At 57.5% G+C, this 15,307-nt stretch overlaps 1 protein-coding gene across 1 annotated transcript; it reads left to right on the forward strand.

Moving 5' to 3' along the window:
- The first annotated feature begins 1,741 nt into the window (after positions 1-1,741).
- On the forward strand, positions 1,742-14,878 carry SHOX (short stature homeobox). Its single transcript, XM_025373311.1, has 5 exons — positions 1,742-2,129; positions 5,677-5,885; positions 11,159-11,216; positions 11,337-11,425; positions 13,953-14,878. The coding sequence occupies exons 1-5, from the start codon at positions 1,838-1,840 to the stop codon at positions 14,196-14,198; spliced, it is 894 nt and encodes a 297-aa protein (XP_025229096.1). The 5' UTR covers positions 1,742-1,837; the 3' UTR covers positions 14,199-14,878.
- The last annotated feature ends 429 nt before the right edge of the window (positions 14,879-15,307 follow it).

Genomic DNA, 15,307 nt, shown 5'->3' on the forward strand with positions numbered 1-15,307 from the left:
AGGGAAGGAAGGAGGGGAGGAGGAGGGAGAGAAGGGAGAGAAGGAAGGAAGGAAGAAGCCGAGCGAGGGAAGGAGGCAGGCAGGGAACAGGACGGCGGTTTCTCCGGCTCCTCAGCGCCTCCCCCTCCCCCTCAGCCCGTGAACCCCCAACGTGAACCTGACCGGGGCTGCTGGGGGCCCCTTCCCTGCTCCCCGGTGTCCGGGAAAACGACTCACTTTCTTTCCGCGGAACGAGCCCAGGGCCCGGCTCCCGAGCGCCAACCCTGGGCGCCTTCGAGGCTGGGGGGTCCCCGGAACCTCCCTCAAAAAACGGTTAACGGAACCTGTCCCCAAAATCACACGTTCCTCAGGAGACTCCCCAACTCCAAACGCGATGGGAGAAGGAAAGTGAGGGCATGTTACAGAAAGAGAAAGAAAAGAAAGAAAGAAAGAAAGAAAGAAGGAAGGAAAGAAAGAAAGAAAGAAAGAAAAGAAAGGAAGGAAGGAAGGAAGAAAGGAAGGGAAAGAAAAGGAAAGGAAAGGAAGGAAGGAAGGAAGGAAGGAAAGACGGAAATAAGGAAGGAAGGAAAGAGAAAAGAAAAGAGGGAAAGGGAGAAAAACGTGCACTTTATTTGTAGAAGGTCCTGGGCAGGAACCGTGGCGCGTTTGGTTTCCAGGACTTGGAAAACGAATTTCAGATCGCGACGGCGAACACCGGCTTCCCCTAAAGCGCATTCAATAGCCACAGCAGCAGCACATCCCGCCATGAAAACCACAATCACAAGTATTTTTCCCCCCCAACCCCAAGTAAATACCCCAGACGCCAGGGTGACAACAGCGCGGCGCGAAGGGTGGAGGCCTCGCTCCGGGGTCTCCGGGGTCTGGCGCGCGCGGAAAGAATTGATGTTTTACGAACCGGATCTCCCGGGGACCTGAGCTTCTTTCCGCGGGCGCTGGAGACCCGGGAGGGGGCCCCCGGGGGAATCCTCGGCCTCCGCCACCGCCTCCCAGGCGCCCGCGTCCGGGTTTGGGGACACCCGGCCCGTGTTCCTCTCACTTTAGGGGATCCCCCAGCTGCGTGCCATCTCACCATCCCTCCATCCAAGCGCGCGCCGCCACCAACTTGGAGCTCATCCTCTCCCAAGATCGCGCGTCCCCGGCTCGCCCGGGTCCCCTCCGCGTCTCGCCATCTCCGCCCCGGTGCGCCCCGGGCGCCTCCTGGAACGATCCAGGCTCCGGGGCTCCGCTCTCCTCCAGGGACCGAGGGGGGCCGGCCGGACGGCTGTGAGGGACTCTCCTCTCTCCAGTCGTGAACTCCACGTCTCTGTGTGTCTCTCTCTGTGGGAGGAAAAGCTGGAGTTTGCTTTTCTTGCAGCCACGGAAAGCACGCGGGGTAACCTGTGTGTGTGGAGGGGCGGGGGGGGACTCGGGCGCCTCTGCCCCCCCCTCCTGCCCGCGCGCGCTGTCTCCCTTCCCAAAATGGGATCTTTGCCTCTTCGCACCAAGGTGTACGGACGCCAAACAGTGATGAAATGAGAAGAAAAGCCAATTGCGGGCGTTGGGGGGGGTGGGGGGGGGTGGGGTGGGGTGGGGGAGAGACACAGCGTCTCTGCGTGTGCGTCCTCCGCGGAGCCCGGAGACCCGTAATTGCACCAGACAGGCAGCGCACGGCGAGGGGGGGGGGGGGGGGGGGGGGGGGCGGCGCGTATAAATAGTGAGATTTCCAATGGAAAGGCGTAAATAACCGCGGTGGTGAGATCCACCCGCGCGCACCGGGCCGCCGTCCTCTCCGCGCGCGGGGAGACGCGCGCGCACCCACCCGCCCCGGCTCCTCGCCACAGCCCCCGGCCCCCCAGCCATGGAAGAACTCACGGCGTTTGTATCCAAGTCTTTTGACCAGAAAAGCAAGGACGGTAACGGCGGAGGAGGCGGAGGCGGCGGCGGCGGCGGTGGAGGCAAGAAGGATTCCATTACGTACCGGGAAGTTTTGGAGAGCGGACTGGCGCGCTCCCGGGACCTGGGGACGTCGGATTCCAGCCTCCAGGACCTCGCGGAGGGCGGCGGCCACTGCCCGGTGCATTTGTTCAAGGACCACGTAGACAATGAGAAGGACAAACTGAAAGAATTCGGCCCCGCCAGAGTAGCAGAAGGTAAGCTCGTCTGCGCGCCGGCGGCTCCGGGGGGCCCCTCCTGGGGTTCGGCGCCTCCTCGCCACGGAGTCGGCCCCCCGCGCGCGCCCCTCGCTCTGCACATTGGCGGCGCTCGGATCGCCAGGGTAAGGCCCGGGCCCGCCAGGCTTTGCCTAAGAAAGGAAGGAAGGGAGGAGAGGACCCGGCCGGAGACGCGGGGAAGGCTCCGGGAGACCCGCCAGGGGTGGTGGGTGGAAGGTGTCGGGGTGGGGGACCCAGGGAGGGTCGGAGCCGGGGCCGCGGGGGTGGACGCCGACACGGGAGGGTCCCAGGCTGGGGTGGATCAGGCTGGGCCGTAGGACCTGAGATTTCTTTTTCATTTTTTCCTTTTTTTTGAGACGGAGTCTCGCTCTGTCCCCCAGGCTGGAGCGCAATGGCGCGATCTCGGCTCACTGCAGCCTCCGCCTCCCGGGTTCAAACGATTCTCCTGCCTCAGCCTCCTGAGTAGCTGGAATAACAGGCACCCGCCACCACGCCCGGCTCATTTTTGTGTTTTTAGCAGAGACGGGGTTTCACCACGTTAGCCAGGCTGGTCTCGAACTCCTGATCTCAGGTGATCCGCCCGCCTCGGCCTCCCCAAGTGCTGGGATGACAGGCGCCTGCCACCGTGCCCGGCCTGGGGCCCTGATTGCTTAGGATGTGGATTTGTGTCTCTGCCTGCCTGGCTTGTATTTACGGTCCCCCAGACGCAGAGAGGAGCTGTCTCGACGCGCCTTCCCAGCGCTCAGCGCCTGCCCGGCTCCCCCAGATCGCGGGAAGACTGGAGGCTGCGCGGTAGGAGACGGGAAGGCCCCGGGTCAGCTCGCTTCTGTGTCCTTTAAGGAACACTTTCTACATAGATATATATATTTTTTCCTTTGAACCTCGAGACTTGTTTTTGGTGAAAACTGTTTGGATCCATCAAATCCACTCCGGTGCCCGCCGGTGGCCGGGATCTGGATGGGGCGCGAGGGGCCCGGGGAAGCTGGTGGTTTTCGCGGCACGTCCTCACTCAGGGTTGTCAGAGCGCAGCCGGTTGTGCGGGGGGCGCAGACCGGGCCCCGGGGCTCCCCTCTGGCCGTTCTTCCTGAAACCTCAGGGGCGCATCGTCCCGTGTTGCAAATCAAGGAGTAAGAGGCTCAGGCAGAGGGTCGGGACCTGTGGATCTCTGTACAAAGAGGGGACGACTGGGCGCCGCAGGTCTTAAGAATAAAATGGGCTGTAGCTGTGGCAGAGGCGCAGCTGGAGACGGCTGTAGGAGTGTCTATCCCGTTTCCAGTACAAAGAGGCAGAAAATCGAGTCTGGGCTTTGGCTGATACCCAGAGTTAAGGTGCAAGGGTGCATCCCCCAAAGGGAATTGTTCCTGAGACTCTGGGGGGCTACCTGCTCTCCCGGACCCTACGTCTTGGGTGTGGAGTGGCACCGTTCTAGGGGAAACAGCCTTGTCCTCGTAGGATTGACCAGATCCTGCTTCCCGAGGTCCTGACTTTGTCAAAGCTGTAAATAACAGCGCTGGTGATCCACGCGGAAAGCTGGCTACGGTTTACAAAGCAGTTCCCGGTTTCCCACCGTCTACGAGGCAGGAGCTCGGCCTGTCTTACCTTAAGGGGTCGTCCCTGCACACTGCTACGGGGGGCACCCAGCGCTGTAATTCATATAGAGAGAATTGGCCTTGCTGGACCCAAGGCTGGGAGCGACTGCAGGGCCTGCATTTAATTTAAGAGGCTGTGCAGTGCGCAGCAGGCCGGTTCTGTGGCGTTGCTTTTTGCCTGTCCTTCCCAGGCACTGATTTCCTCCTCTCGCCTCCTCTCTCTTCTCCCCCTGGCCATGCACCGGGGAGAGCAAAGTATCCTCCAGGACTTTCCAAAGTGAGAGGGAAAGAAAGACCAGGCCAAGGCCCCAGGGCCCCAGGAGACGAGACACAGAGAGTCCCCGCTACCCTTTGCCCTTGGCTGGGTGCGGAAAGACCGCCGGGGCAGGACTGCAACCCGTCCTGGTATTTCTTCATCAGATCCACGTTAAGTGGAGGTTGGAGGGCAGGGGAGATGCTCCCCGTGGGAACCTAGAGTTTTTGGGAACAGCGCGTCCCCGCTGACCCTGGGAGTCCCTGGGTTTTGCAAAGCCTGCGGAGGCGTCAGGACTTTGAAGGCCAGTGTGTCAGCCGGGCTCCATTCCTGGCGGTTTCAGACTGAGAGAAACGAAGCAGGGAGAGCCGGGGCCGTCTCCAGGAAACGATTCACTTGGGGGGAAGGAACGGACTGTTCTTGCAGGCACGTGCCTTTCAGGAGGTGAAAGAAAATGTGAATTCCGTGTTGGGATAAGTGTCTAGGACTGAATCCAGCTGGGGGTTGAGGGGGGAGGGGGCCCTGCTGTGGGTGGTGGAAGGAAGGAAGACAGAACAGGGTACTTGCATTTACCCTGTTCCCTTGTAGACACGTTGGATTTGTCAGCTTTGCAAGTTTCTTGGTTGCAATTGCTTCTTGCAGACTGTTTCCAGGCTGAACTGCCAAATGTCAGCTCCTTACCCTTGGCACCAGGGGACATGGAATGAGGGCGTGGGGTGCTTTTAATCTGTGCCCTGCAGGCCCGAGATAGGAACAGAGGGCCGTTGGAGATGCCACTTCCACCAGCCCTGGGTTGCAGGGGAGCGAGGGAGACACGTTTTATTTAAACCCCGGAGCTTGGTCAGGGGCGGAATGTCTAAAAAATTGGGAAGGAAACACTTTTCGCCTGGAAACGCTTGAGTGCTGACTTTTCAGCCCTTCTGACTCCCCCCGCCCTGCAAATACAGACAGGTCACCATTATTGGAGACGAGAAAGTGCCATTTTTGGCACCCTCGTGGGGTGGGTGCGCAACCGCGCGCGTGTAAGTAACTTCGGGGACTCGGATACGGTTCTGCTGTGCTGGGTCAGAAATAGGCTCCGGGTAGGGGCTCCCAGCTCCGGCAAATCCCAGAGGGACCCCCAGCCCCGCTGCGCTACAGCGGTGGCGATAGCGTCTCTCCGTGGGTCTAGAATCTGCCACTCGCCCCGGGCCCTCCCCGTGTCCTTCTCTGGCGCCCTGCGCGGGGACCCCACTGTTGGCAGTTCTTCCTCAAATTCTTTCCCCTTAAAAATAGGACTTGACACCCCACTTTCCAAAAAAAAAAAAAAAAGGTTAGGTTATGTCAACAGCGGCGAAGTGGATAATTGAGGAAACGATTCGGAGATGAGGCCAAAGCAACCAACGTTCCTGCAAAGCCCAGGTTGTTGGGAAAGAAGCGAGTCGTTTCCTCGGCTTTTGCCTTGGGGACCCCACGCAGATTTTGCGTAAAGGCGCATTGGTTTTCGAGGCCCCCCCTTTCCACCAAAAGAGGCACGAAGGGGTTCGCCACGTTGCGCAAAACCGCCCCGCACTGCGCGCCACGCTGCCTGCGCGGAGGACCCCGCGGGCTGTGCTGGGGGAGGCGGGCGCGGGCGGAGGGGACCCGGGGAGCCTTTGGCGAGGCGCTCCCGGCCTCAGCCCTGTGCCCTCCGCCCGCCACGCAGGGATTTACGAATGCAAAGAGAAGCGCGAGGACGTGAAGTCGGAAGACGAGGACGGGCAGACGAAGCTGAAACAGAGACGCAGCCGCACGAACTTCACGCTGGAGCAGCTCAACGAGCTGGAGCGACTCTTCGACGAGACCCATTACCCCGACGCCTTCATGCGCGAGGAGCTCAGCCAGCGTCTGGGGCTCTCCGAGGCGCGCGTGCAGGTAGGAACCCCGGGGGCCCGGAGCCATGGCCTGGTCCTCGGGAGCGCACGGGGCCCGCGTACAGCCACCTGCGCCCGCCCGGGCCGCCGTCCTGCTCCCGGAGCGCGGGGAGGTTGGGGGTGTGGGGCGGGTTGGGGTTCCTGGACTTTTGGAGACGCCTGAGGCCGGGAGGATGGGTTCATTGGATTCGTTTGCACCAAAGGCAAACAAATATACACACACGTATGTGTTAGACAAATAACAAATAAATATATATGCTATATAAATATATATTGTATATATGAATATATGTTATATAAATATATAGAGTATATATGATATATATTTGTTTGTCCTTGGTGCAAACAAACCCAGCGAACGCGTATATCGGCCCCCTGATTCCCCTTCGGTTCCCGTGGGGTTGGTTATGGGAACCAACACATGCAAACAAAAGTTTCCCTCGGTTTTACTTTAGGAGAGGAAGCTACAGATACGTTTCAGGCAGAGCGTTTTACAAGATCTTTCATTTAAAAAAATAGATCTGTTGGCCCCTGATTCCTTCGCGTCTTCCCGTGTGGCTGCATTGAAAAGGCTTTTCCGTAGGATGAATGGAGAGGGGTGCGCTCTGTTCCTAGGTGGTCAGAAATAGGGTCCTCTCCTTCCTCCTCTTTTAGCCCCGCTGTTTCTGTCTCCCTCCTCCCCTCTCCAGCCTTGTCCTGTGTTACACACCCTCCCCTCCTCCCTCCCGCTCTGGGGAGCGCAGGAGCACGTTGGGCATCTGGATGAGCGCAGACCATTAGCGGGGCACGGGGGCTCCCCAAGGAGCGCGCTAATTCACGGTGTCCCATCAGACCAGGCACCAGGGGCGGGGTGGGGGGGCCTTGGGTGTGCGCAGAGGGACGCGCAGGCAGGGGCTTCCTGGGCGTTGTAAACATTAACTTAAAGGTATGAATTTAATTTTCTGGGTGCTGGTGGGAGAGTCTCCAAATGGCTTTTTTTCCAGCCCCTGCCTGACAGGACAGCTTCCCCTGGAAGGTCAAGTCCTCTAGTCCTTTTTCCTGGTTCTGGGCAGGACAGAAGGGCCAAGAGAGAGAGAGAGAGACAGAGACAGACAGACAGAGACACACACACAGACAGAGAGAGAGAGTCAGGATCTCCGGCCCCTGGGGAACCCGTTCAAAAATAAATGAAATTAAGATTGCCGACCAGGGAGAGACCGATTACAAAGCCAAAGGCGTTCAAAAGCAAAGACACCAGCCGTTCAAAGCCCAGTCCCGTAGGATTGGTTATGAGATCAACACATTTCAAACATCGCTTTCCCTGGATTTTTGCTTAGGAGACGAAGGTACAAATGCATTTGATGCAGAGCGTTTTACAAGATCTTTAATTTAAATATATACGTATACACACACACAGACATATATATAATATATATTTATATATTATATATATTTATATATAAAATATGTATTATATATGAATATATATTATATATTTATATATAAAAATATATAAATATATAAATATATATAATATATATAAATATATATATATTTATGTTTTGGTCCCTGATTCCCTTCGCTTCCCGTGGCATTGGTTATCCGGCCACCCCATTCAGACACAAAACTTGAGCGGACGAAGATACACGTGTGTTTGATGCACGGTGCGTTGTACAAGCTCTTTCATTGAAAAAATATAGTTTGGCTCCTGATTCTCCTCCGTCTTCCCATGTGGCTGCCTTTAAAAGGCCTCCCTGGGATCCTGAGGATTAAATAAACACTCCCCAGGCCTCTTGACTGAGAGCCGTAGTCCTCCCCACCGCCAAAAAAAAGATACTGCCCAAGACAGGGAGATGCTTTGGTGATTTGGAAGGACTGTGTCCCTTCTCAGGGTGTCTGTGGCCTCAGTGAGGGAAGGAAGCTGTATCAATACAGGGGTTTCCTCGCTGTCCACGCCTCTCTCAGAAGATGTATTGGACGGCCCAGTCTAAATTAATGAAAAGATTAAAGTTTTGCTAAAGGGGACACATCAAGTTTATGTCATCTCCTGGTGTGTGTTGTGCCTGGGATCCGTCAGTGTATCCCCGGCCCTTGATGTACTGTTTCTATAAAAATAAATTACTTGTAATTGAATTCCACACTATTTCTTTCCGTAGTCTATTACCGACTCGCACCTCAGTTCAGTTGCAGAAAATTGGTGGGTGGGGTGTGTGTACAGACCCCGAGAAGGCCCTAAAATAAAGACAGATGGGGGAGAAGCCGGGGGTTATATGGACTCAGGGGTCGCATGAAAATTTAACGACGGTAAATAATAATAAAAACAAACATGGGAATAGGATAAAAGACATCATTTTCTCTCTCTCTCGCCGCAGGGAAAAAATCATCGTAGGGTAAAGGCGGACAGGCCTTTGAGTCGTCATAAAAATCAATTAGTTCAAACACGGACGTCCCGTGGAAGTCGTGATGGTGGAGGGGACGGGGACGGGGGAGGGAGAGAAAATGAACTAGATTTTAATCCCGTCTCTTTGTGAATTGTTGGATAATCTCTTTCAGGACAGCCCGTCCCGTGCTGTGAGCGGATAGAGTTTCCATTTAGGGTGGAAATTTGCTGTAAATAAATTGAGCATCCGATGGAAGCTGTTCCCGATTAACCTTTTATTTTTAGCGTCGCCCCTGCAAAGTCCCATCACCCAGCTGTCAGGGTTCTAATGGAAACTTATGAGACCGCGGCGAGGGGCGGGTGGTAATTTAATTACAACAAATATCTGTGGGTTTATGGCGCAGAGCTAAATTAAATGTCATTATTCACTGTCTGTAATGGAAATCAAAAGGACATCGCGTTGCGGGCGTGGGTGAAGGAAAAATCAGCGAGCGGTCCTTAATGAAGAAATAACTGTGTAAACCAGTGTCACACACTTCACTTACCATATTCAGGCCTAATTGGAATTGATCGTGAATCACTGCAAGACTGATTTATTAGCACTTAACGCGGCAGCTAATTCATCACTTTTATTCTTCATCATCTTTTTTTTTTTTTTTCCCCCTCCCCGTTTTTGAACGAGGCTTTCCCGGTTTCAGTAGGATTTTCTTTTTGTTTGTTTGTTTCAGTAGGATTTTGTTTTTGTTTGTTTCAGTAGGATTTTGTTTTTGTTTGTTTGTTTGTTTCAGTAGGATTCTGCTTTTGTTTGTTTGTTTGTTTTTGTTTGTTTTTTAAATGCCCTGCCAGAGGCTTTAGAGGGCCCGGCTGGCTTCCCGGACCGTGTACGAGACAGGTGGAGAGTACTGGGAGCATGGACGGACACACTGGCAGTCCCTTGGAGGTGGGGGTCTGAAGTGACTCTGGACACCGGCTTTGGAAAGGGGGAGAGAGCAATTGTTTGTGAATTTCCGTCTCAGCCCCAGGCCGGGACCTTTTTTTGGTGGGAGGCGATGAGGGAGGATGTGACTTTGCTGGGACACAGGATAAAGTTTTCTAGGAGCGCTGCAGCCCCCGGGAGGGCCCGCATTGGAAGGTGGGCGGGAAGCTCCGTCTTGGGTTCCAGACCAAATGCACGTGGCCGTTGTGTAGACTCCCGGGTGCAGGTGCACCGGCTCTCCCCCCCGGGCCCTGCACAGTGTGGGTGTGTGGTGGCTGTGGACCCAGCACGTGTTTTGGTCAGAACAGTGTCTGTGTGAATTATTTGTCTTGGGCAGTGACTGCCGTGTCCGTCAGGGTGCAGGTGGAGCTGCCACCGAAAACCTGTTGGGAGGAATTAAGCGATTGTCAGGGACGTGGTGGTGGGGGAGGGGACGGGGAGGCGTCCAGATGACCAGGCCTAGGCTACACTCCTTGCATTCCCCAGCTGGTCTGTCTGTGGAGAAGGGGACTGTCAATACTGGGAGAGCACAGGGGGCTTGTAGGAGGTGACAGGGGGCGGAATTCGCCCCCAAATATTAACATGAGACCTGTGAGAATTTCTGCAGCCTCCGGAGGGTCCCCGGCTCTGTTGCACTCAACGTCTTCATAGCTTCCCCCAAGACTCAGAAGTCCTCAGAATGACAGAACGCCCCTATATGGCAAAGCCTGCTATCCTTGGGGTTCCTCTCCGGGATGTTCGTCACCCTTGGTCATATGAGTGGGACCCCTTCAGCTCCCCAGGGCTTCCGCGGAGGCCGAGGAAAGCAAGATACTTTTTGGGCTTGGTGTGTCCAGAGTTAGATTGGAGAAGGGGCTGGATTTGGAGCCCTTTGGCCATCGGGTGGCCCTCGACCTTGGTGGCTGAAGTCTGAAGGTGGCAAGTCGCGTTCTCCTTCAGGGTGTACAGGAGTTGGGGGCTGGGTGTCCACACAGAATGATGGAAAGTTCCAGAGTCCACTTCCACTGTCTCAGAACTCACTTGTTCAACTTCAATTCATCAGTGATAATGGACGGGTCTCATTTAGGCAGGGCAGGGAGAGCTTAACGTTTTCCAGTTCTAGGCCGGGTGCGGGTGGCTCACGCCTGTCATCCCAGCACTTTGGGAGGCTGAGGCGGGTGGATTGCCTGAGGTCAGGAGTTCGAGACCAGCCTGGCCAACGTGGTGAAACCCCATCTCTACTAATAATACAAAAATTAGCCAGGCATGGTGGTGGATGCCTGTAGTCCCAGCTATTTGGGAGGCTGAGGCTGGAGAATTGCTTGAACCGGGGAGGAGGAGGTTGCAGTGAGCCGAGATCACACCACTGCACTCCAGCCTGGATGAGAGAGCAAGAGTCTGTCTCAAAAACAAAACAAAAAACAAAACCCAATTTCCAGTTCTAGGCCAGGATTCAGGCTCACGCCTGTCATCCCAGCACTTTGGGAGGCCGAAGTGGGTGGATCGCTTGAGGTCAGGAGTTCGAGACCATCCTGGCCAACATGGTAAAACCCCGTCTCTACTAAAAATACAAAAATTAGCCTGGCGTGGTGGTGGATGCCTGTAGTCCCAGCTATTCGGGAGGCTGAGGCTGGAGAATTGGTTGAACCCAGGAGGTGGAGGTTGCAGTGAGGCGAGATCGCACCACTGCACTCCAGCCTGGGTGCGAGAGCAAGACTCTGTCTCAAAAACAAAAAACAAAAATCAAAATACAAAAAAAAACCAAAACCCAGTTTCCAGTTCTAGGTAGCCAGTTATGCAGGGTTGGAGACAGGGGCGGTGAGGGACTGGGGACCCCCATAGGTCACTTCTGGATTCCCAGAGGTGCAAAGTGCTTGGTTCATCCTCCCAGGAAGGTCCTCCCTGGCGAGGCTGGGCTGGGTTCACAGTGTCCCACATCTCTTTCTGCTTCCCCCACAAGGTTTGGTTCCAGAACCGGAGAGCCAAGTGCCGCAAACAGGAGAATCAGATGCATAAAGGTGGGTGTTGGGACTGGGGGGACCTGAAGCTCGGGGCGCCTACTTGAAGATGGATGGGGGTAATGAGGTGCTGGCTGCACCCAGGACCAGCACACTGACACCTCCTCCCTTTCGCCACAGGCGTCATCTTAGGCACAGCCAACCACCTAGACGCCTGCCGGGTGGCACCCTACGTGAACATGGGAGCCTTAAGGATGCCTTTTCAACAGGTAGCTTGGTTTTTCTTCCTCTGAAGATCCCCAGGGACCCGCCACCCCCTCCCCTTTCCCCTACTTGCTCGCCCCTCCCTGCCCCTGCAGACTTCTCAGTTGGCCCCCAGAAAAAAAAATCAGTGGCTTTTCCAAGGAGGCATTTACAGGCACCTTGACACGTATTAAATCAGGCTGGGCCAGGCGCGGTGGCTCAGGCCTGTCATCCCAGCTCTTTGGGAGGCCGAGGCGGGTGGATCCCCTGAGGTCAGGAGTTCGAGACCAGCCTTGGCCAACATGGTGAAACCCCATCTCTACTAAAAACACAAAACGTAGCCGGGCGTGGTGGTGTGCACCTGTCATCCCAGGTACTTCGGAGGCTGAGGCGCGAGAATCACTTGAACCCGGGAGGCGGAGGTTGCAGTGAGCGGAGATGGCGCCTCTGCCCTCCAGCCTGGGGGACAGAGCGAGACCCCAGGACTCCAACTCAAAAAAAAAAAAAAAAAAAAAATCAGGCTGTTAAAACTTAGAGACCTTTTGGGAAGGTGAACACAAACGGAAATCTTAACAAAAACCAGAGGGGTGACAAGTCCCACCCAGTCAGGCCCCCCCCACCTGGCTTGCTGTCTGGTTAAGAACGGTGGGATGCCTGCGCCTGGATACCAGAGATGGGATACGCATCCACTCCCTTTTCACCACCACCCCCGAGTGTCCGAGGGTCTGGGGCGTCTGCCTGGACCCTGGACCGTGGCCTGGGCTCTGCACACTCTACTCAGCTCCCCGCTGACTTTGGAGTGAGCAGCCGTTTGGGTTCCCAGCGTGGATTTGCGGCTTTCAGGGAGTGTCGGGGGGGTCAGTCGCGGAACCCAAGCGTCCCAAGGGGGCCCCCTGCTCTGGTTTAGTGTTGGGGGTGGGATGGGGGGAAGCGGGAAACTGTGTGGAAGGAGGGTGCACGGTCCCAGGACGAGAGAGCGCAGCGCCCACGTGCGCCCTGCCTGAACGCAGCCCAGCGCCTCTGCGCGCCCCTTCGGTCCCTAATCTGGGGATCGGGACCATGCGCAGGCGGAACGGAGTTGGGGGGCTCTGGCAGGGCGGACGCGTGGCCTCTGTTCTTGACCGTTTGATTCCAAGGGGACACCTGGGGTTTGTATTTGGGCGCGTGTTTGGCGAAGGGCTGCAGGTACCACCCGTCTGGCCGCAGCCTCTGCTGGCTGAGGGTGCAAAGGCTTGGGGGGCGGTGGCGGTGGGGAGTGGAAAGTATAAAAGTCTAAATCATAAATGAACGACTCAGAAATGGACCCCGAGCGCTGCTCGCCACGAGCTCTCCAGCTCTCCATGGCGCAGGCCCGAAGGAGACCGGTCCGCATCCCTCCGCCGTTCTCCTCTCCTGGGACTTGGCCTCGAGGTGGGGGAAGGGGCCCACTTCTTCTACCGTCTCTTGCTGACGGCAGGACCCAGTGAAATGAGGCCGTTGGAGGCCTCAGGCCTGCCTGGCTTTGCGCACCGGAGCCTTGGGGACCTGGTGTCCCGGGAGAGCCTTGGGGACCTGGTGTCCCGGGAGAGACTTGGAGACCTGGTGTCTTGGGAGAGGCTTGGGGACCTGGTGTCTTGGGAGAGCCTTGGGGACCTGACGTCCTGGGAGAGGCTTGGGAACCTGGTGACCCGGGAGAGCCTTGGGGACCTGGTGACCCGGGAGAGCCTTGGGGGCCTGGTGTCTTGGGAGAGGCTTGGAGACCTGGTGTCCCGGGAGAGCCTTGGGGACTTGGTGTCCTGGGAGAGCCTTGGGGACCTGGTGTCCCGGGAGAGCCTTGGGGACCTGGTGACGCGGCAGAGCCTTGGGGACCTGGTGTCCCGGGAGAGGCTTGGGGGCCTGGCGTCCTGGGATAGGCTTGGGGACCTGGTGGCCTTGGAGAGGCTTGGGGACCTGGTGACCCGGGAGAGCCTTGGGACCTGGTGTCCCGGGGAGAGCCTTGGGGACCTCGTGAACCTGGAGAGCCTTGGGGACCTGGTGTCTCGGGAGAGGCTTGGGGACCCGGTGGCCTCAGAAAGGCTTGGAGACCTCGTGTCCTGGGAGAGCCTTGGGGACCTGGTGTCCCGGGAGAGGCTTGGGGACCTGGTGGCCTTGGAGAGGCTTGGGGACCTGGTGTCCCGGGAGAGGCTTGGGGACCTGGTGTCCCGGGAGAGGCTTGGGGACCTGGTGTCTTGGGAGAGGCTTGGAGACCTGGTGTCCCGGGAGAGCCTTGGGGACCTCGTGACCCTGGAGAGCCTTGGGGACCTGGTGACCCGGGAGAGCCTTGGGGACCTGGTGGCCTTGGACAGGCTTGGAGACCTGGTGTCCCTGGAGAGCCTTGGGGACCTGGTGACGCGGCAGAGCCTTGGGCCAGGGGGAAGGAGCACAGTCGGGTGTGGGATGGTTTCCAGGGCTGGAGAAGGAGCGACGCTCCCTAGGGGAGAAGAGGCACGTTGGGGGTTTCGGGGGGTGGTTGGGACGGGGGAGGCCCCCCAGACCCCAGCCTGAGCGCTCACGCCACCGGGTCCGCTCCTGCAGGTCCAGGCTCAGCTGCAGCTGGAAGGCGTGGCCCACGCGCACCCGCACCTGCACCCGCACCTGGCGGCGCACGCGCCCTACCTGATGTTCCCCCCGCCGCCCTTCGGGCTGCCCATCGCGTCGCTGGCCGAGTCCGCCTCGGCCGCCGCCGTGGTCGCCGCCGCCGCCAAGAGCAACAGCAAAAACTCCAGCATCGCCGACCTGCGGCTCAAGGCGCGGAAGCACGCGGAGGCCTTGGGGCTCTGACCCCGCCGCGCAGCCCCCAGCGCACCCGGACTCCCGGGCTCCGCGCGCCCCGCCTGCACCGCGCGTCCTGCACTCAACTCCGCCTGGAGCTGCTCCGTGCGCCCCGGGAGCTCCTGCAAGAGGCCTGGGGAGGAGGCTCCCGGGACCGTCCACGCGCGACCCTCACGGAGACGGTGCAGAAGGCGGAGCGCGTGAGCGGCCGTGCGCCCTGCTCGGACCTCTCCAAGGCTGCCCGTGCGTCCTGGGAGACCCTGGAGAAGGGTCACCCCTGCCTGGCTGCGTCTTCCTCTGCTCTACCCTATGCATGCGGTGAACGACCCAAAACGTGTGGAAGATCCTAGACTCTGTGAACCTGCAAAGATCCCGGGGCTGGTCTCCGATGAAAAGGCCGTGTCTTCGTTGCCAACGGTTTTCTTTACCTCCATATACTCCTTCCTTCGTCCCAAGAGCTGTGTGGATTTGAATGTGGACTTTGGAATCCCAGGAGGCAGAGGGGGCCGCGGGCTGTCCTCCCACGGCTGCCCCCACCCCCCCCCCAGCATCCCAGAGGCAGCAATAAGGGAACAGTTTTGTGGCTGGTGTGGCTGAGGACGTGAACCGGGGGGACTTGGAAGGGGAGGGGAGGGAGATTCGAACCTCCCACGTTGTGGCTCCCACGTTCCGAGGACCACGATGCTGACGCTGGTGACCACGTCTGGGCCCACCTCACTGGAAAGAGTGGGGAGGCCTCTGGTGCCCTCGAACAGGCCACTTGACACCTTTTGCCAGTATTTGCTTCCCTCACTTGACTGCGTTTTGGTTTTTGTTTGTTTGTTTGTTTTTGTTTGGGATTTGGTTTTCTGCTGTTTTACAGAATTCAGACGCCTCATGACTCGCCCGAGAGACGGACGCGCGGTTGGAATCCTAAAGCAGCATTAACTTTAATAACATGGAATGACGTGCAATACTATATAAAGATAATAGATTAAAAAGTAATAATAATAAGAAGAAGAACCGTAACGCGTTGCCTCTTCTCGCAGCGCTGGCCGCCCTGGCCACCGAGGGGTCCCGTTGCACAAATCATGAGTGTGGACATCGCCCTGGGCCCGGTGCAAGTGTGGTTTTGTGTG

This window comes from Theropithecus gelada, chromosome X, assembly GCF_003255815.1.
Source record: "Theropithecus gelada isolate Dixy chromosome X, Tgel_1.0, whole genome shotgun sequence".
Taxonomy (NCBI): Eukaryota; Metazoa; Chordata; class Mammalia; order Primates; family Cercopithecidae; genus Theropithecus; species Theropithecus gelada.